At 49.0% G+C, this 21,746-nt stretch overlaps 3 protein-coding genes across 4 annotated transcripts in view; all 3 read left to right on the plus strand.

The window, feature by feature from the left end:
• The window catches only part of LOC125535644 (cytochrome b-c1 complex subunit 10, mitochondrial), a 72,350-nt gene extending 69,842 nt beyond the window's left edge, over positions 1-2,508 (plus strand). The window contains exons 1-2 of one of the 2 annotated variants that reach the window (XR_007294758.1): positions 479-589; positions 2,236-2,508. Coding sequence is in view for 1 of the 2 variants with exons in the window: in XM_048698716.1 (XP_048554673.1) it covers positions 2,236-2,289 (54 nt within the window). In the remaining variant the exon portion in view is untranslated. Of the gene's footprint in view, positions 1-478; positions 590-2,235 lie in introns of those variants that run through there. The other variant, XM_048698716.1, reaches the window with a different exon arrangement.
• A 723-nt stretch (positions 2,509-3,231) lies between these two features.
• Positions 3,232-7,849, plus strand: LOC125535646 (vacuolar-sorting receptor 1-like). Its single transcript, XM_048698717.1, has 12 exons — positions 3,232-3,870; positions 4,921-5,607; positions 5,708-5,796; positions 5,885-5,954; positions 6,061-6,144; positions 6,244-6,320; positions 6,399-6,480; positions 6,556-6,638; positions 6,723-6,789; positions 6,892-7,023; positions 7,207-7,313; positions 7,425-7,849. Exons 1-12 carry the CDS (start codon positions 3,531-3,533, stop codon positions 7,527-7,529), a joined length of 1,923 nt encoding a protein of 640 aa, XP_048554674.1. The 5' UTR covers positions 3,232-3,530; the 3' UTR covers positions 7,530-7,849.
• Positions 7,850-14,398: 6,549 nt separating this feature from the next.
• LOC125535647 (B3 domain-containing protein Os07g0679700) lies at positions 14,399-21,511 on the plus strand. The gene is made up of 12 exons (XM_048698718.1): positions 14,399-14,734; positions 15,530-15,611; positions 15,699-15,800; positions 15,866-16,605; positions 16,781-16,877; positions 17,360-17,534; positions 18,594-18,670; positions 18,754-19,167; positions 19,300-19,349; positions 19,482-19,595; positions 20,215-20,282; positions 20,457-21,511. The coding sequence occupies exons 1-12, from the start codon at positions 14,601-14,603 to the stop codon at positions 21,251-21,253; spliced, it is 2,850 nt and encodes a 949-aa protein (XP_048554675.1). The 5' UTR covers positions 14,399-14,600; the 3' UTR covers positions 21,254-21,511.
• Positions 21,512-21,746: the final 235 nt, after the last annotated feature.

Here is a 21,746-nt window from a genome sequence, read left to right on the forward strand (position 1 = left end):
GAACTACTCTCGCGACATGCGTGCGTTGAAATGTTTCCCACTGGCGATGGCCCAGCGAGCAGCCTCTCGGCGGATTTTGGCGAGGATAGCCATCGGCGAAGCGTACACATTCTGGAGCACCCATGCCTTCCTCTCGTTTCAGATTTCCCATGACGTGAGTATCAAGAGGGACGCCAATGCTTTCCACGGGTGTCCATGGATGTGAATGGCGTCATTCTGATTTATTCAGCAATCTTTTTTTAGCAACATTTATTCAGCAATCAAAACAGAAGAAATGGTTTGGGCCTTATGGCCGAATAGGCTAAATACAATTTTAGGCCCATCAGATGGACTGGCCCCATGCGCAACTTCCTTCCTTGTCTCCGAACAGGCCCATCAGAACGCGCAAGAAGCATTTTAACAAGTCTTCTCCTTCCTCTCGCCCAATCTCCTCACCTGCCCCCGAGAAGAGAGAGAGAGAAAAGCAGCAAGACGCGAATCACCCCCCCCCCCCCCCTCCCCCCCCCCCCGCCGCATCCAGCCCACGGACGTCACCGCCCTCGCCACCTGGGGCGTCTTCGCCGGCAGCGCCGCCATCTACCTCGTCCAGGTCCGTGTTAAAACTGTCAATTCACGATTACGCGTTTGATCGTATCCACCGCCCAGTACCCCGCTACTTTTGAACCTGGCTTCCTCTTGCACCCGTCGCTCGATCCGTAGATAGTCTGTCCTATGGGTGTTAGGGTTTGGTTTCTCTAGATCCGATCTTGCCATGCCTGCTTGCCTAGATCTGCGGCGTGATGGATCAGAAAGCAGGCTCGGCGATCCGAGCGGGGGTGGGGGGGTTTTGGGGGGGGGGGGGGGGGGGGGGGTTACCAGAAGTTTTTTAGTACGTGGTAAAACTTGTTCTTTGGATATAATTAGTGCTCCATTCGTATGGTAGGATAGCATACGGTTAAGGAGAAGACCAAGTGATTTTGAGATGGCAACAGATTTATGTTTGCGAACCCGTGCGTTTAAGGTGTCTTCGTGATAGGAACTTTCTGCAATAAATGGACCATGTCTCAGGACAAATGCTGAATTAGCTAGTGTCACATCTACATCATTCTAACATGATATTTGACAACCAAGTTTAGCACAGCACAAGCTTCTACTCCCTCTGTTTCTAAATATAACTCTTTTTAGATATTCTAATATGGACTACATACGGAGCAAAATGAGTGAATCTACACTCTAAACTATGTCTATATACATCCGTATGTAGTTCATATTGAAATATCTACAAAGACTTACATTTAGGAACGGAGGGAGTACATGTTAGAACACTTGACACAGAGTAAGACAATGTGGATGCAACGTACAATTTCAGTTTAGCTACATTCTAAATTTCTAATGCATATAGTTCTAATTGTTCTATCTTGGTGTCATGAATTAACTTTCACTCCCTCTGATAGTTTCTGTGAGGCACCTTGATTTCTTTACCTTTAGTTTCACATAACTAAGATGTGTGTTGTGCGTGTTAGCTCCAGGAAGGTCTCAAACATGGTCAATATAGTTGCTTTTCTCTAAGAAGGCGCTTCTGTTGAATACATAGTCTGGTGTATTCCACTATTTCTGACTGTTATGAAAATTTGGAGCACGTACGTGTATTTTTTTCATATTGTTTTGTCTGCCCTCTCTGTTATGAACTCAGATACCTAAGTCTATACGTCCTATTCAGTGTATGTTTTACGGGCTATATGGCGAGCTTTAAAACCAAACAATCTGATTTCTTTTGGTTGAAACTGGTACCTTCTGCCTTTTGACGAATGGAACTTTATTTCCTCTCCTCTTGCCAAAAATCTAAGCATCCATTCTGCTATACTGAACATTCAATGATTGAGGCAACTTAAATGACTTGGCTTAGCTACTTTACGCACTGAGCGAGTCTGTCTGTCTGGTACACAAATTCTTCCTCGCATCTTTTGTCCCCTGTGATGTCTGGTCTTTTCTGTATTTGTGAAACCTGGAACTAAAATCATGATGAAGATCCATGGTGTGCCTATGTTGTTTGTGTTTACTCTATTTAAACCATTCTATAAGTTGCTTAATCAATTCCAAATACAGTATCTTGCATCTTCATTAACCCATCTCAAAGTCATAATTTTGCTGTTAGTCTGTTTTTTCTTCTGAATTTTCTTGTCATGACCATCGCACTATTAGTTTCAGTTTCTCGGTCTACATGATTCTGAAGATCCTTTTGATTTTCCTTTGCAGCCATTCGACTGGATCAAGAAGACCTTCTTTGAGAAGCCCGAGCCAGAGGCATGAGTGTCATACATTGCAACTTTTGATGCCTACATTTTCAGGACGATTCTCTGAGTTTGGATGACCCAGCCAATAATATACAAGACCCTCGTGTTCCCTTGTTTGATTTCCCATCCAGATGTAGGTTTCCTCTTGCGTTGCATGTAACCCTCACCATGGGAGGGGAATGATCATGTAAATTTTATTTGCCGTCACAGAGAAAAGAAACTGTGCTCGTGTTTATTTCTCCTCTCTTGCTACGGTCACCAAAGAGTGAGCTTTGTCTCAGAGCAGGAAACTCACGCTCTTGCATGGTGTTTTGTGTTCAGCCCGGTGTCATTTCTTGAACTAACTCACCGCGAACGTGAAGCGTATGGCAGTACCTCCACCTTGGCCCTTCCAAGATTCTAAGAAACTCGAGATTGAAATCACATGTAGAACTTGACACAACTATAACTACGTGCTCTCCTCTAAAAAGGGAAAAAGTTGAGAACGATGTGTACCAAATGTTAGCACATTTCTCTACACTTTTGTAGTCTCAGTTACTCCTACAAAGGCGCACACGGGTAACGCACCGACTCGAGCCATATTTGGTGTGTAGAGTCATGTTCCCAAAAAAAAAACTCCCGCCGCGCCTACTTCAAAAAAAAAAAACTTCAACAAGTTTGTATATATCCATCTCAAGGAAAATCTACCTGCCCGATGTGCCGAACTGCCGATCGATGCTGGCCGTCCACACCCCATTGCTAGCTCCACACACAAAGGCGCCCGGTGCCGCCTCTCTCACGCGCGCCACACATGCATGCAATGCACGGCACGCTCTCGGTCTTTCTCGTCGGATGAGGATGAGCATGAGCATGACAGCGTCCGGAAAAGCGCTGGCTTTCCCCGTCAGCGCGCGCGCGAGCACGGACACGGCCACAAACACACACCAGAAGCAAAAGGCGGGAGGCTTGGAAGCGTTCCACCCCCCACACGAGGAGGCCGCCACGTACCTCGCCCTCCCCCTTCCTCTCTCTCTCTCTCTCTCTCTCTCTCTCTCTCTCACTCCACTGCTCTCTCCCTCCTCCTCTCCCTCCCAACCCCCGGTCAAATCCATCCGCCCTTGCCACTCAACCCACGCTCGCCTTTTCCGCTCAGACGCCACCCTCCTCTCTTCCCCGAGATCATCGATCCGTCCATCGACCCTCCACGCCCTGCTCGTGTTCCATCGTCGTGCGGCATCTGGCCAGAGAGGGATCGGGTCGCCGATCAAGCGAGGTGTCATGGGAGGGAGATCGTCGCCGGCGGGGTGGCGGCGATGGGTGCGGACGCGGCTTCTTCTTCTTCTTCTCGTGGTGCTGGCGCTGGCGGCGACGGCGGCGGTGGAGGGGAGGTTCGTGGTGGAGAAGAACAGCCTGCGGGTGACGTCGCCGGCGGCGCTGCGGGGCGTGTACGAGTGCGCCATCGGCAACTTCGGGATGCCGCAGTACGGGGGCACCATGCACGGCGTCGTCGTCTACCCCAAGGCCAACACCAAGGCCTGCAAGCCCTTCGCCGACTTCGGCCTCTCCTTCAACCCCAAGGCCGGCGGCCTCCCCGTCTTCCTCCTCGTCGACCGCGGAGGTTTCTTTTCTTCTCCTTCTTCATCCCACTTTGCACTTTGGTCAGACCGATCCTGTGATTTAACCGGCGGTGCGCGTGCGTTTCCCTTTAATTAATCTGTCCTACTAGCAATTACGGCCGACTGCATGCACGAATGGTTCAATACACCTGCTTCCTCATTCTCCCTAGCTACGAGTAGATGTTAATTAAGAGTCCACACGTTTTAAAATGGGAACCCGGCAATAGGATTTGGACCTTGGAGAATATGGTTATCTATGGCTTCTGTTCATAGTATGTATGTGAAAATAATGGATTCAGTCTTGGTCATGTTCTTGGAGTGAATTAATTTCGTCAGCGAGAGACGCGGCGCGGCACGGCACGACGAAGCTATGTAATGCCATGTTAAGGAAATGGGTTTCGGATGGTTAGTTGGGACCCCTCTTTTCCTTCCGTTGGACATTTTGGTGTATGTAGTTTGGTCCTACTTTCCTGATGAAATAGCACATGTTTTGCTCATGTTCTTTGAGTGGAGAGGTTCTTGGCACAGGTACCTGCATAGTTGCATAACTGTGTTCAGTTAGCTACTTGTCCCATCTTGCATTATATAAAAATCAGGTACTTAGCACATCTTTGTCGTGTGTTGGAATGGGGATCTTACCACTGTCAAGGGACAGAACTAATTTGGCCGTCCACCTCGAACTGTTTCCTGCAATGTCTGGTGTCATATACCTCTCTTCAGAAAATGCTTTTCCCTATCTTGCAATAGATAAGAAATTCACTTTGAGTTGTGTAGCGAAATAGAATCAACAAGGGTAATGTCCAAAAGAAGGAAATCTCTACTACCACAACGCCATCATCATAAAACGAGTTTGATTAGGTGTGCCGTAATACCAGTCAGCCATAGTTGTTGAACAAAGCAGATAAATGCCATGATAGTAATATCATCTTAAATCCATCATCTTCCTATCTTATATTCTTATTTTGAGTACCTCTTAACTGTGTTAACCTCACTGGCTAGCACTGTTTTCAGTCATCACCAAGAAGAGTTCTTAAATTCTTTGCAACGTGCAGACTGCTACTTCACAACCAAGGGATGGAACGCGCAGACGGCCGGAGCCGCCGCGGTGCTCGTCGCCGACGACAGAGCAGAGCCCCTCATCACAATGGACACCCCAGAGTCCAGCGGCAAGGAGCACCTCGAGAACATCACCGTCCCCTCCGCCCTAGTCTCCAAACGCTTCGGCGACGACCTCAAGGGCGCCCTCGAGAACGGCGACATGGTGAACGTGCTCCTGGACTGGCGAGAGTCCCTCCCTCACCCGGACGAGCGCGTCGAGTACGAGTTCTGGACCAACAGCAACGACGAGTGCGGCGCCAAGTGCGACATGCAGATGAGCTTCGTCCGGGACTTCCGCGGGGTGGCGCAGGTGCTGGAGCAGCGCGGCTACACCCAGTTCGCGCCGCACTACATCACCTGGTACTGCCCGGAGGCCTTCGTCCTGAGCGCGCAGTGCCGGTCGCAGTGCATCAACCACGGCCGCTACTGCGCCCCCGACCCCGAGCAGGACTTCACCACCGGGTACGACGGCAAGGACGTCGTGGTGCAGAACTTGATCCAGATTTGCCTCTTCAAGGTCGCCAACGAGAGCCGCAAGCCGTGGCTGTGGTGGGACTATGTGCACGACTTCGCCATCCGGTGCCCCATGAAGGAGAAGAAGTACACCACCGATTGTGCTCATGGTGTCATCAAGTCGCTTGGTGCGTGTGGTTGACTCTGTTCGTTATGATATATACTCTCTATTGTTTGTTTGTGGTGATGATTGGCCATTTGTTTATGTTTGCGGTTTTTGTTTTACAGGGATGGACATTGACAAGATTACCCAATGCGTCGGAGACCCCGACGCCGACGAAGACAATCCGGTGCTCAAAGCAGAGCAAGATGCTCAAGTGAGTCTCTTGATGATAAACTCGTATATAAGCCATAGCAGATTCGTTGGTTGATGGCAGACTGATGTTTATGCCTTTGATCCTTCAGATTGGCCATGGTGCTCGAGGGGATGTTACCATACTGCCGACTTTCGTCGTCAATAACAGACAGTACAGAGGTGCGTCCACTCTCCCACTCTTCATTTCTTTTCAGCTCAATGTTCCCTTGTTTATATATGTTTTACTCTTCTTTTTGAACGTGTGTTTATTTTAATTTCTGTTTAGGGAAACTGGATAAAAGGGCGGTGCTACGAGCGATATGCTCGGGATTTGAGGAGACGACCGAACCCGACATCTGTTTGACTCAAGGTTTGTGGTTTGCACCTTTTTTGTTGTTTGTTGAATAAACCTGCCTGGATTTCATTCTTCATGGTTTATAATTTTTGGGCTTCATATCTTCTTGCATAGACATACAAACAAACCAGTGCTTGGAAAACAATGGAGGTTGCTGGCTGGACAAAAACACTAATTTCACGGCGTGCAAGGTAGTGAACTTCACTTGAAAAGTGCTGCTCACATTGTTACCTCATCCTTGTTCTAATTCCATGGGTAACTTCTCCTAGGATACCTTCCGTGGGCGGGTTTGCGAGTGCCCGGTTGTCAATGGCGTCAAGTTCGTTGGCGACGGGTACACCCATTGTGAAGGTAAACTTGTTTCTCCACTGAATCAAAATGATCTTCATACAAGCTACCCTTTTTATGCGTTCATGGGTTTGGCAGCTTCTGGTGTCGGTCGATGCCAAATCAACAACGGAGGCTGCTGGAAGGAGACCAGGAACGGCAAGTCTGTCTCTGCCTGCTCGGTATAAGATCATCTCTTTCAGATTGCAGTTTTCTTTCTCATGGCTTCTGTGTGCAGTACAAAACTGAATTTTGGAAATCTGCAGAATGAGCAAGCTAAGGGCTGCAAATGTCCGCAAGGATTCAAGGGCGACGGCATACACGGTTGCGAAGGTAGGTATCGCCATTAGAAACAACATTGTTACACAACCATGTTTGCATATTCTTAAGTAAATTTTCATATTTAATACGTACCTCTCTGCTTGGCGCTTGCAGATGTTGATGAATGCAAAGAGAGGCTCTTCTGCCAGTGCAAGGACTGCAGCTGCGAGAACACATGGGGAAGCTACGAGTGTGGCTGCGGTGGTAGCAACATGCTATACATGAGAGAGCATGACACTTGCATCAGTGAGTTGCCTAGCCTGAATTTCCTTTGGGACCTCACTATATATATGGTCCAGGTCTCACCATGTTCCTAATTTATCTTTCAAAGGTGTTAATGTGGAATGTGCTAGTAGCACCTTCAAACGGTCCTTCCTTTGTCTATAATAACAATGCGCTAATTTGACGCTTTTTCCGGTACCGGTGCAGGCAAGGTCGCGACTTCGTCGCTGGGATGGGGTTTCATGTGGGTCATCTTCTTCGGCCTCGGTTTCGCGGGAGTTGGAGCATACGCCGTCTACAAATATCGGCTACGGGTAAAATGCTCAAACATGATCGCTCCTAGTACTCTGTTCTGCAAAAGACTTTGCACTGATTTATGTGAGGCTCATGTACATTTTTGCTGTTACCAAATAATGCCATGGCAGAGCTACATGGATTCAGAGATCCGCGCGATCATGGCGCAGTACATGCCGCTGGAGAACCAGGAGACGTCGAGCCACCAACGGCATGTGGAGCACGCCGACATCTGAAACGCCGAGGTTTCACATACGGATCGAGCATAAGAGCTAGTTTCTCTCGTCGGAGTGGTCGGGTTCAGAGCTGGAGTTTTGAATTCAGAAGATTGGTTGGTTAGCTTATGGTTCTGAAAGACAAACACTTTTTTCCTTTTTTCTGAAACTTTGAGGACAGGTTTAGGATGGATCTCACCGGAGTTTAGCCCTCATTTAGTCATAATTTCGATGCTCGTGGTCTTTGTTCAGCTTGATAACATTGTGTAAATACTGTTGTTCGTTCCGACTGAACCGTCTTTGCTGCCCTTAATAAAGAGACCAGAGGAGCATTTAGCCTACTTCCCCAGAGAACGAAATGAAGATGTGCTTCCGCAGGTATCACAGTTGTGAGCTCCTTCTCGTTTTCTACTCTTGTAATTAGATAGTACTGCCTTTTTACAGTGGCAAACAAATGAATTTCTGGAGGTTAGGAGGGTCTCAGAGACTTCAAACATACACCTTGGGCCGTTACTGATAAACCATAATTTGAAGATACCCCCTCTGATCCCAAATACAAAAGTCTTTATAGATATTTCGCTATGGCCTGCATACGGAGCAAAATGAGTGAATCTACACTCTAAAATGCATCTGTATACATCACTATGTGATTCATAGTGAAATCTTTACAAAGGAACGGAGGGAGTACTATTTGTGACGAATCAAATGGTACTATTTCTACCCTGGCAAAACTACATATTCTGCAACGACCAAAGTCACTTTCTAGAACACACAGATGGTTCAGTGCGACCTCTTATTTCCTTCAACGTACTACTACTCGATCAGAGAACACATGCATATCCTGCATATCACCCTCGTTCAGAGAACACATGCGCATCACCGGCGTCTTGCTTAAATAGAGTGGTACTAGGGTTATCACTTACTCACCGAGGGCAGGTAACGACGCAGCCTTACAGGCTGGGCAGCGCAGCGAGAGCCATCATGATGCGCCACTGCCATGCGTGTATGGAATAACGCGGGCAGAATCATACGTGGAGTAGACTTGATTGGGGCATCCAGCAGTCAGTGCCCTAGCGCTAGCGGTGGACCAGAAAGAAGATGAGGCCGGCCCGGGGAATCCAAAATCCATGCCATGTTGCCATGCCATGATGATTAACCGAACTGCAGACGAAACCGAGGTGCCCACCCGATTAGCGCTCGTCTAAAAGCTCTCAGACACGACCTGCATGCATAGGAAGGAACTGTTCGCCAACACCTGTTGGCAGTGGTATCTGTACTCTGCAGCTGCGGCGGCTCGACGTCCGGTGCTGCGCACGTACGCCCCGAGCTCCTGCTACAGTGGCCATGGCAGGCAGGCAATTCCGGCTGCATCTTTCTTCTGCCGTCGCGCCGGCGCCGCGAGAGATGGCCATCCGTCTTGACCCTTGGGGGTCCGCGGCGAACGAACGAGCAACGGGCGGCGGTGCCTTGCCTGCCCATGCACTCTGCTCTTTTCCGCTTTGTCGTGGAGGCGTTTTCGGATTGGGATTGGGATTGGACACCACCATGGCACCATTTTTCTACCGATGGATCGACACGCATAGCGGATTCGCCCTACCATACCTAGCCCCTAGCCTTGTCTTCGGCGCTCCGAATCCCGACGTGGATCCGCCAACCACCTTGCACGCCCGGTTTTTCAAACTTGAAAGCATCAACCTCCGTATTTATACACGGGCTGTACGTACTTTCCCAGTCACATCACACGGGCTGTACGTAGTACTAGGAGTGCGTACGCAATGGATGGACTCTGTACTCTGTAGAAGCACAGACGAGCAAGGAAGGAACAAAGCAGAAGAGTGTTGGCCGCGGACCAAAGTTAACTAGGGTGGGAACCGATTCTGGCCGCGCGCGAACCAAAGTTAGGGAGGCACTACTCTGCGCCGGTGCGCCGGCGCAACGATTCAGCCCGTCAACCTTACGATTTCTGTGTGATACATTGACTGCTAGCCATCGGATGTGCTTCCTTGCTTCGTCTGTCTTCTTCATCCTCTTCCTGAAAATACTGCACGACTGCACATGGAAGCGAGAGGAGGCTGCAGCGCCGTTGACCCTGCCGTAATCTCCCGCAGGCGACCGAGTTCGAAGCACCGCTGCAGACCCCGAGCTCGCCACTGCTCGCCGCCCTCACATAACCTACTCGCGCTCGAAAAAATTCGATCTATGGAGCTTGTAGCACGAATCCTCGTCGGTTCCAGCATGAAAAAGCCTCATCCACAGCATCGCAGCTGCCGCGGCGTCATGGTCCTCGTCCCCGGGCAGCCGTTCGTCGCCGCAGCTGTGCTTTTGGAGTCGCCGCAGGTCGCAGCTCGCCATGAATGGACGTAGCAAAAAATATGGCCAGTCGTAGCAAAAATCTACAATGCTTGCAGCAAAATCATCGCCGTCGCCGTGAATGATCGCAGCTCCGACGTGAATGGACGTAGCAAGATAATTCGTCGCACGTAGCAAAAATCCATGATGGTTGCAACAAAATCTTGTCGCCGCCGTCGCGTGGTCGCAACACAGCCGTGGATGAATGTAGCAAAAAACCTTGCAGGTTGTAGCAAAATCCGATGGCGGTGGCAGCAGAAATCGTCGTCTTCATTTGGTTCCAGCAAAAAAAGTATCGGTTCTAGCATCCCTCGTCACCGGATGTAGCATCTCGCGCGGCGGTTGCAACATTCAATAAAAAAGGTGAAGCTCTGTATCGGACATCCATGCTGACTGTTTTATCGATGTCTCCGATGCTTAGGCTATCACAAAGATGACTCAAAACCGGTGTCGCTGGTTGTAGCTCGCCGTTGCAGGTAGCAACATTTGCATTCTAAAGACGAACAGATGTAACAAAACCCGTTGCCGAACGTAGCAAATACCTACGACGGTTGCAGCAAAAAGTCATCGTCGTCGCCGTCGCGGTTCGCAACTCGTTCGTGATGGATGTAGCAAAACGTTATGCCGGTTGTAGCAAAAAGCGAGGCTAGTTGTAGCAAAACCGCGACGCTGACTGTGTGTTGTAGCAAAACGCGATGCTAGTTGTAGCAAAATGTTGTGCCAGTTATAGCAAAATCTATGCCGGTTGAAGCATGTAGCAAATCTATGCCAGTTTTGCTAGGAGCAGCACCGCCTCGTCCTCGCCGTGCAATGTGTGCCCGTGGTTGCAGGCTTGCAGCAATGGCTATGGTTGTGATTCCGCTGGTTGGAGGAGATGCGGCATGACTAGAGGAGATCGTTGGTGGATGGCTCTCATGGAAGATGTGTTGCTGCTGGAGAAGAAGAAGACCGAAGACGCGGGTGGATAAGGAGATGAGAAGATAAGGCATGTGCGGTTGGCTTTGCTCAGAAAAAAAATAGAAGCAACTCGATAGGTACGTGTCTTGCGGGGTGCTACATAGATGCTACGTGGGCTTTGTATATGGGCTGCACCGAACGAGACGCACGAGTGGGAGGCAACCGGCCGAAGCTTCGGCCGGCGCACCGTCTCGAAACGCTTCTCAAGTTGGGGGGTGGGAAATCGATGAGAATCGGTATAGGAAAACAAGTGTGTTTCAAAGGGTTCTAAAAATCCTGAGAAGAATTAAAATATGCTGGACGGACGGACGATGCTCTATGAAATTCAAAAAAAAAATCGAGGTTAAATTCAGCCTCACTTGGGAGCCATATATGGAAGAACCAACGTTCAACAAACATGTAGTAGTAGCTTACGCCAAAAAAAAAGAAAAGAAAATGAGGAGCAGTGCCATCTTGAGTTCAAATTTTATTTCACTTGGGAACTGATAATGGAGAAACTCTTTTTGGCTATTTGCCGCTCTCCAGTCTGCTTTTTTTTTTCTTCTTTTTTCAAAAAGAAGGAAATCCCTGGCCTTTGTATCAGAAAAATGCATACGGCCATCTTATTAAACCGCTCTCCAGTCTGCTATTGCTTTCAAATTTGTTGTTATGGATGTTTAAAGACTCTGCGCTGTGGTTTGGAGTTTGTTGCCTGCAGTAAATGAATAGGATAATCAACGTCTCAAACGTTCGTTGCTTCCTATATACTTCTTCCTAGGCACCTGCTGATTGTGATCTTCGATGGATCATGGTTTAGCTTGAGCTGGGTAGGTGCCATAGGTTGTGTAGCTAGTACTTTTCGCGAAAAAAAGAAGGTTGTGTGGCTAGTGCTAGCGGTGTGTGATGTTTCTTAATTTTGTGTTTCAGTGGCTGTAAAGGACCTGGTGGTTTCTGTTAAAACGAAAGAGTAGATGCTGCCGAGCATTATTTTTTGTTTCAAGAAAACGGGAGCTCCATTTGTTTAATAAATGAGAGTGGGCGGTACGGCCCCGAGCAACTATTCTGCTCAAGTTGCCCCAGGACACGTAGCTAACATCATCTAATAAGCCGCAGACGTAATAGTATATCGTGCATGCACGTACGGTAGCACAGCCAGTAGTTCAGGCGTGCACACAGTGGTTGAGCAGTTGCAGACGTCCATACCTGACGAGACTTGCCTGCTCCGCTGGCATGTGCTCATCCATGCTCCCGCGTACGTGGCTTGATTTGATCGGAATAAAATAAGGCTCAGCCCCACCTTTTAACATCAGAGAAGGAAGTGATTAGATTAGAAAGAAAAGAAGAAAAAAGACAAACGTATGATGAAATGAGAGCACAAATGAAAGCATGGTAGAGAGCAGACAAGCCGGATCCCTCTGGCTTACGGTTAACATGAGCGACTCTCCATTATCGTCCAATCCATATGCAAGGAGCGCAAATTTTAACGATATATTTATCAATCATAAAGCCGCCCGTGATTGTGCGATGATCAGCGGCCGGTTGCGTAAGCTAGAATCGTCCGTTTTCCCAAAGGCGCCACGATCGATCAGGCCATCCTTATCCGTTAATTCCTTTTTCTTCTACCGTGAGCTGCATCTGCGGTTTCCCCGTCCGCGTCGGCCGATTTGTTTTAACCGTCGCTTTCCGTGTCGTCGTCGCTGTATCGGTGGAGATTCTGCGGCGACGGCGACGCACACCTTCTGTCCGTGCCAAGTAGTTTTTACTTTCTTTTCTGAGAATTCCGTGCCAAGTAGCTTCACTCCATATTACCGCCTCAAAGACGCCACAGAACGACAAGATAAGACTGTTAAAACAGAAATTCTCGTCCATTTTTCTGCACGGCTGCAGGAGTCTGAAGGCACGAGAGACTGCTCCATCGACGCCCTGAAACAGTTCTCGCCGTGAAATTGGAGGACACGCCCCGGTCGCTCCGGACGGCCGACGTGCCTGCGCCGTTCCTCGCATCTCTGAACCCAGCCAATCAGTCGACTGTTCCAACGCTGAACACGACCGAGCGCGGGGCCCCACCAACTGCCGAATCACCTGCCCTCCCACGAGAGAGTCCGCCGCCTGTCGTGTCGTAGCAGAGGGCGAATATAATACCACGTCACGTATTCACCGTGTCCCGTTTTCGTTCCATCCCATTTCAAAAAAAACAAAAGAAAACGCAACGGTCGCCGTCCCGGTCTCCGTCGCCGGAAAAAGGAAAACAGTTGCCGGTCGCCTCCACGCGGGCCCGTGCGCCCGAGCCGTCGCCGTCGGCGACGTGCGCCGTGTCGGGCGGACGCACGCACGTAGCCGCACCTCACCTCACCTCGTGGCCACGGGGACGCTGGCTACGTGGTACTACTGCTGCTGCTCCGCCCGTACTCTACGTCCACCTCACCGGTAGGGCAGGGGAGCAGTACCGCCCGACGTCGACGTCGCCCCCGGGCCCCGGCGGTCAGCCGGAGGCGGCCGACGGCAGCATGCGTGCATGTGGACGCCAGCATCTCCCTCGTCGAGGCATGCGCGCGGGGGATCGCGGCAGCGCTCACGTGACGTCGTCGTGGGGAACCGCGAGCCCCGCCGGTCCACGTCGCGGCGAGCCACGCCCTGTGCCGTGCCCCGACGGCCGCCGCGCGGGCCACCGCGAGCGCCTTCAATTCCCCGTGCGCTGTGTTCGCTGGCTACGAGGTGGGCCGTACGTACGTACGTCCTCTGCGTATGATGCGTGTGCCGCGCCGGAGGACGCAGAGACGCGCAGTGGGGTTGGGTTCGTGAAAGGAGGCGCCGCCGCCGAGGCCGGCTGGAATTGAACGTTATTAACTGGGGCGCCTCCACCTGAAGGCGACGTCACACGCGGCCTGCCGGTGCCGGAGCCGGAGGCATTGAAGGCCGGCCGGCGGGCGGGCCGGCGTCTGGGCTGGCTGGCATTCTGAAATTCCTCGCTCGCATTGAATTCGGCGCAGGGCAGGCCGCTGCCCGTCCACAGAGGCACGGCACAGACACGCATGCAGCGCATCGCCTCCTTTTTGTTTTCTTCCGGGAGAACAATCCGCCATAAACTAAACCCAGCCCTGCGCCCTGTCAGGCATGCGCGAAAGCGGGAGCCCTCGCCTCCTCTCCTCCCATTTTTACCACGTCGGCAATAGAAAATGCACAAGTGAAGGTCACTGCTGATTGGCATGTGCGCCCATGACTGCAGCGGCGACGTCGTGGAGGGGAGCAACGCGACGCAGCAGCCAGCGGGGCGGAAACCGTAGGAAAAGCACGGCATGTCGTGCATGCACGCACGCACGCACGCACAGGAACAAAAAGCCACGCTCGCTACCCCAACCCCCGCCCCTAAAAAAATCCCGGTCGTTGCTTTCAGCTGGCTTTATTTCTGGGAGGAAAAAGGAATTCCTCCTCGTTCTAGTACTAGTGTAGTAGCACTGCCCGCAGCTGCTTCGGGCATCCCATCTCGTCGCTGTCCTTCCCTCCCTCCCTCCCTCACTTGGCTTGCCCGCACCGCACCGCATGCGCCAGTCGCCACCGATCGCCCGCCCGTTCGTGCGTGCGTCGGTTGCTCTCTCCACATCCAGCGGAAAACTACGCCTCCCCCACCCCCCTCCCTCCCTCTCTCCGTATCTCGGGCGGGGGTGGGTGATGCGGTGAGGCGGGGCGGGGCGGGGCGAGGTGGACTCTGCTTTCCCTTTTCGGCGGGGGCAGCAGCAGCGGCGGCAGCTTGATCGGAGAGGGAGGGCGGGGGACTCGTCGGCGCGCGACGGAGCGGAGCGGGCGGCCATGGCGGGGATGGCCGCGGCGGCGGCGAGGTGCATGAACGCGGCGTGCGGCGCGCCGGCCCCGGGGGTGGGCGAGTGGAGGAAGGGCTGGCCGCTGCGATCCGGCGGCTTCGCCGTGCTCTGCGACAAGTGCGGGTACGCCTCCCCTCCCCTCCCCTACCACCACCTCCTCCCTCCCTCCCTCCCTCCGCGCTTGCTCTGCGTGCTCTGTTCCGAATGGGATGGGTGGCTCGCTGACTAGCTCGTCGGCTGGGCGAATCGATTCGTCTCGATGCTCTGCCTACCTTTGCCCCCCAGCCTTTTCTTCACGGGGAGACGATGTTTTGTTCCTTGTTGCGGTTGGGCAATCTGAGGATTTCCTTTTTGTCTTGCGCGTGGAGCAGTTTTTCAGAAAAGCGGAGTTGACTCGGCTGTAGCCAACGTGGATACCTACCAGCGGCATAGAACAGATACTAGTTAGCAGTAGTTGGTTGTGTGGAGCTCATGTCCAATTCAGATTTTGTGTAATCGCTCAGTTAATCAGGGCCGACCCAAAAATTGCTGGCAGCAGCTTGATTCTGGAAATTGATCCTGTATGATATAAGCTGCGCCTGCTTGGTAAAAGTGATCTCTGTGTCTTGTATGCTTGACTCAGAGTTTCTGCTTGCTTGAGGAAACACTGCCTGCTGCTTGGTGGAAGTCACCTCTGTGCCCTGTATGGTTGACTCAGACTTGCTGCTTGCTTGGCAGTAACTATTCGGTGTTGTGACACTGGAAGTTCTCTTGCGGTTCGTTTTCGATGACGACGGGAGAAACATGTTTAATCTAGTATATTTGAAGATTGTTTTTCCTGCAACATAGGAAATTACTGTTACCCTGTTACTACTATCATTTTATAGTTTAATTTTCTGGCCCTGTCGATTCTTACCATATCATTTGTGCTGCGCTCAGGTTGGCGTTCGAGCAGCTCGTCTTCTGCGATATATTCCACCAAAAGGAGTCTGGTTGGAGGGACTGTTCGTTTTGTGGGAAGGTGAGTGAGACTCTGACACATGCTGTGAGTTATATATGCAACCAAACTGTTTCACAGCAATAATTCCAAGGGGCTCCGCCGTTTCAGCGTCTCCATTGCGGCTGTGTTGCTTCGAAGAATTCCTTTGATCTGCTTGATAGCGGAGGAGTTCAATGCGTGAATTGCATGAAGAATCCAGGACCTCAACCTGTAAGTTTCTTTTTCGCGTCATCTTCCATTTCTTTTCTTTCCAAATCTGATTGTTCTTTCTGCAGGTTTCGTGTCAAGTGGCTCCAAAGCTTTTTTTACCTCCTCCAAATAACCAGAGACTCTTTGGTAAAAGCGATGAATTGTTGCCAGGTAGACCGTTGGAATCACCGTCCCTTATGCTCGATTCCAGAAGTGATGATATTGCTATTATAACTAAGAGCAATCATCCATTCATGGTAAAGAACTTGGAAATTGGGCAAAGCAGTAACATTTTGAGGCAAAAGGAAATTGAAAATGGCGCAAGGCAGATTAAGTGGGAGCAACCGACACTCAGTATTGGGGACATGGGAAGGATGCCTTTCTTAATTAGGCCTCAGAGTGCATTAGAGTCTCCCCAATCCCAGTGTACACGAAGGGATGATAATAGAGACCCGACAGCCGATAGCACAACAAGTGAATCAATTTCAGAGGCAGGCCTCAGTATGAGCTTGGGCATTGCTAATAATGGAAACAAGATGGAGGCTACTTCAACTATGGAAAGACCCATGGTGTCACCAACAACACCGTTTTCTGAAGGAAGAGAACTTGCCACTACATTATCTCCATTTCAGCATGCGCAGAGGGCTCGGCATTTTCTCACCAGACCACCGAGGGTTGCCGAAGGTGCTGCTTTTGACCCAATGAGAGATGGTTTTCCACATCTTCGTGTTGCCAGACCACCTGCTGAAGGAAGGGGTCGCAATCAATTACTTCCACGGTATTGGCCAAGAATAACAGATCAAGAGCTGCAGCAAATTTCTGGAGAGTATCCTTTAATATTGTTTTTTCAACTCCTTGGCAACACTGATGCTTAAATTATATACATGCAAATTACATGATGCATAGTTGATCAAGTAGGAGAGGGAGCGTCTTCAATATGCTGTGTATTTGTTTTTGTTGTGGATATTGTGTTGTGTTCCTTGACTGTATTTTGCTGCAAGTTCGAATTCAACCATCGTTCCACTGTTTGAGAAGGTTCTAAGTGCTAGTGATGCAGGACGCATAGGACGACTTGTTCTTCCAAAAGCCTGTGCCGAGGTGATATGTCTCTTCTGTATAGCCCTTCTGCTTTCTCTTCATAATTTAGTATGCTGTTGCCACACGTTTCGATTTCATTTTGCCATATAATCTGTATGAATAAAAACCTTTATGCAAGGAGCACCATGAGCTCCCGGATGTTAGAATTTGGGGAAGCACAGTTGCCTATGTTCAAGAGATCGATTGGAAATGAAAATAAGCAACCAAGAAAACCTGTTGTAACACAGACAACAAGTCAGTCTAATTAGCATTTAGTCCCTTGCTGTTTTGCCTATTTGCATTCTCATGGCGTATTTAGAATAGTAACATCATTATATTGGTGATACTCCTGTCTAAATGATCAAGTGAAACCTGTTTCATGGTCAGAAAGTGCCATTCACATAGCCGCTGTGATGTCGGGCAGCAAACTGCTTGATAATATCCCCATAACATATATAAGTTTTCTCCCCTATAATCCTGAGTTGCTGAGGTACTCTATGTAGGCCTATTTTCCACCAATCTCTCAGCCAGAAGGTCGTCCATTGACAATTCAAGATGCAAAAGGCAAAGAATGGCATTTTCAGTTCAGATTCTGGCCAAATAACAACAGCAGAATGTATGTCTTGGAGGGTGTTACACCATGCATACAGTCCTTACAACTACAAGCTGGTGATACAGGTGATTTGCAACTTATTTCTTATATATGGTTTTTTGAGGAATCTTATTATCATATTATATACTCCCTCCGCCCAAAATAACTGTCGTGGCTTTAGTTTAAATTTCTTCAAATTTGAACTAAAGCCATGACAGTTATCTTGCGACGGAGGGAGTATGATAATAAGCATTGCTTGCTCTATTGCATCACGCACATGTTCATGGTTTAAGCGTGATTTTACGTAGGGCTTCATTCATTCAAAAGAATTCCATAGGAATTTTGCAAGATTCTATTCCTTGGGAATTTTTCAGCTTGTTTGATTTGTAGAACTGAAAACCATGGAACCATAGCAAGTTTTCCTATGGAATAATTCACATGCAATTCTGAAGGAAATTTCCCTCAAGGTCCTTTTGTGTTTACGACAATAGCGAACACCCAATCCTTAAAAATATTTCCTCTTTTTTCCTGTGGTGCAACCAGAAATTTTTGTTATATATTCCAGGGTTGTCAATTCCTGTAGGACTCAACGTATCATGAATCAATCCCTAAATTTTTCATATTTCTGTATTTTTATAGTCCTGTGAATAAAAAGGTCCTATGCGAATATTATTCTATCGAACATTTGTGTTTACTTTGGCATTTTTATTGGGAAAGCAACCGAAGCATAAATTTTTACTTCAGTAAAGAGACAAATTATGAATCTCCTTAAGCAGTTCCAACTTTCTAAACTAGATGCATTGCCAGTTATCATGGAATGGACAAGTGCAAGTGAGATATATGACATGTGTTCATTGTATTTTTGTTGTATCCATATCACTGTATTTCTGTCACATCATATAGATTTGTTATTGTAAATGTTCATATATTTTTCTACCTACTTGGTCAAACTTTATAAAATTTGACTTCAGTCAAAGCTAATATGCAGAGTAAATAAAAACGGAGGGAGTATTGTGATTTTACTGGGAAGATTTTTATATGTACTGGCGTATGTGATTTTACTGGGAAGATTTTTATATGTACTGGCGTATGTGATTTTACTGGGAAGATTTTTATATGTACTGGTGTTTTTTCATTGTCTACAGTGACCTTCAGTCGGATAGAACCTGGAGGGAAACTTGTTATGGGCTTCCGAAAGGCCACAAACACTGTCAGTTTGCCAGTAAGTTTGAATTTCAAAGCAATTCTGTTCCCTATTCTGTGCCTCCAGCTTTACTTCAATGTATTTATGTTACTTCTACACAGGACTCACAGATTTCAGCCATTGCAACTGGTTCCCTTCTCGGTGATTCATTCTTTTCTAACACAAATGAGAATCTATCTATAGTAAGTGGTTACTCAGGATTTCTTCAGTCAATGAAGGGAGCTGCAGATCTCCAGCCAAGCTCTCTATTTGATCATCATGCCAACTCAGCTGATGGGGATGTTAGTTGGCTTAAGGCAGATAGATTTGGTGGCAGGCCAGATGAGGGGTCTTTTCAGTTTTTACACAAAAGAAGCCGCAATATTGGTTCCAAAAGCAGGAGGCTTTTAATGGATAACGAGGAGGCCCTGGAACTGAAGCTTTCCTGGGAAGAGGCTCAGGAGTTGTTGCGTCCTGCTCCATCTGCAAAACCAACAGTTGTGATGATTGAGGACTATGAATTTGAAGAATATGATGTAAGCTGGCTTCATTCTTCACGTTTCATCACTTCAAGGCACCCTTCATTTGAAGCCTAGCAAGACAACTCTTCATTCTCAGCAATGGACTTTGATAACTGAACCTATTCTAACTTTACCACGTACATGCAGGAACCTCCTGTCTTTGCAAAGAGATCAATTTTCACCAGTCGTTCTACAGGGTAAGATACTCAATGAACACAACAAAATACCATGGTAGTCTAGTTTTCAACATGTCAGGAAATCATATGGAAGTTTATGTTCTTAGCTTCAGTTGTACCAAGTTGTGCAAATACCTGATTGTGTATATTTAGGGAACAAGATCAATGGATTCAGTGTGATGATTGCTCAAAATGGCGTCGTCTGCCTCTTAATGTCATTATTGCCTCCAAGTGGAGATGTGCTGACAACACATGGGATCCAAAAAGGTAATGCTATTTCACCTTTGTGATGGAACCTATTTTTATTCCGCTAAAAGCTGTCAATTATGATGATCAGTAGGGTGTGTGATGATGGACTGCATACTGAAAATCTTAAGCTTTTGACTGATTCTGGTTTTGTCTAAACTGGCCCACAGCCATACCTGAGCAAAAGTTTCTTTTAATTAAACAACCTCTGTTTTCTCCTCTGACTGACCACCTTTTTACTTGTGCTAAAAAAACTTTTTACTTTATTGCATAGGATATCTTGATTAGGTCTATGAAAAACTTAGTAGCATCGCGTATCTAATACTACTGTCTACTCATGAGCTATCTAATAGTCTAAAACTCTAAATACAATCAGAATATTCTGTGATGTTATTCAGAATATTTTTTGCTATTACTTCTTCAGCCTTGAAACAATTCTCTATTGTTATCCCTGTGTTCATCGCAATTTCGTCGATGTGAAATAATTCTAGTTATAAGTACGTTGCTTTTACAGACATACCAGTGCATATACTGTTGTAACCTCTCTTTGTTAGTGTTCCATATTATTTTCATCGTATTTCATAGTGCTTTCACATTCTGCTTAGCTGCTTGTGCTTAAATCAGTTGCTACAACATGCAGCTGTTCCTGCTCTGCACCTGAAGAATTAGCCCACAAGGAGTTACAAAGTATTCTCCAGCAGTACGAAGGTATGCATTATTTGCTAGCCCCGATAACAAGAGTACAAGATATCCATGATAAAGAAAGGACGTTTAGGCAGCTTCACCTTGTAAAAAGTAGAACTGAAAATAAAAATGGAAAGAGGAAACTTTTACCAAGACATCACCATTAAACAGAACCTAAAAGGCTAACTATCACTGCAGAGATCAGGAGGCGGAAGAGCAACTATTTCTTGAAGCAGAGCATCCCCGAAATGGATGCGTCGAGCCTTGACGCCTTGGCCACTGCCGCAGTCTTTGGGGAGGTCGGGAACCAAGGCGCTGCTTCGGTCGCAACGACCACCAAGCACCCCCGGCACCGGCCCGGCTGCACTTGCATAGTGTGCATCCAGCCGCCCAGCGGCAAGGGGCCGAAGCACAACCCGGCGTGCACTTGCAACGTGTGCATGACCGTCAGGCGCCGTTTCAAGACGCTCATGATGAGGAAGAAGCAACGGCAGTCGGAGCGAGAGGAGGCCGAGGCGAGCAAGAGGATCGCTTGGGTGGGCAGGGACGAGCCCGAAGGAAGCAACCTGTCGCGGTCCCCCCAGACGGTGGACACCGCGCGGGACTGCGACGTGATCATGTTCGACAAGGCCGACGCGAACAAGGGCCACATAGACCTCAACTTCCACCCCGCCAGCCGCGAGGAGGAGCAGCAGCATGGCGGCCAGCCCCGGGTGAGCATGGTCAGCCTCCTCGAGGTCGCGAACCGCCCCCTGGAGAGCTACATGAAGCAGAACGGCCTCGTGAGCCTGGCGGCGGAGCAGGGGAGCAGCTCGGGCACGGCCACAGTCCCGTCTCAGCCCGCTCCGATGGAGAGCGAAGAGCGGCCCTCCGACGAGGGGCGTGCCGTGGCGGTGGAGCAGGAGCGAGAGCCCGTGGACAACATGGCCGTCGACGAGGCAGCCTGTGAGAACCAGGGCAATGCTGCCAGTGCCAGTGACATCGCTGCTACCTGACCTGAGCTTGTTGACCGTGCGCCTGTGTTAGTGGGTGGGTGTTTGTAACTTGTGTGTGTGTGTGTGTGTGTGTGTGATCGGCTTACCCCTTTTTTCCCCAAGGAACAGCTGGTGCGTTTTGATGTGAAGATCAAAATGATAGGGTTTCCTCGTGTTGGTGTAACATACGTGTACAGGGCTGTGCAACCTCGTTTGTACTAAAGTTGTAAGCTCGGTTGGTATGAAAGGCAGCTTGGTGGCTGGCTGATTGGTGTTGTACCCCACGCCCAAGAGCAACTCCAACGGGTCGACCCAGACACGGATTTTATTCTTTTTTTTTGTCCGTTTGAGTTGCCCGTCCGTGTTTGCTTTTTTGATTGGGTCGGTCGGTGCATCCAACAGGGCAGACGCATTTTTAACATGTCCGCGTTGTCATTCAGTCGAACGCCTGGTGCACGAGCTTCGTGCCGCCGCACGAAGCTCGTGCGCGCTCGCCGTGTCCACACCGCAGACC

The sequence above is a fragment of the Triticum urartu genome, chromosome 2, assembly GCF_003073215.2.
Source record: "Triticum urartu cultivar G1812 chromosome 2, Tu2.1, whole genome shotgun sequence".
In the NCBI taxonomy this organism is placed as follows: Eukaryota; Viridiplantae; Streptophyta; class Magnoliopsida; order Poales; family Poaceae; genus Triticum; species Triticum urartu.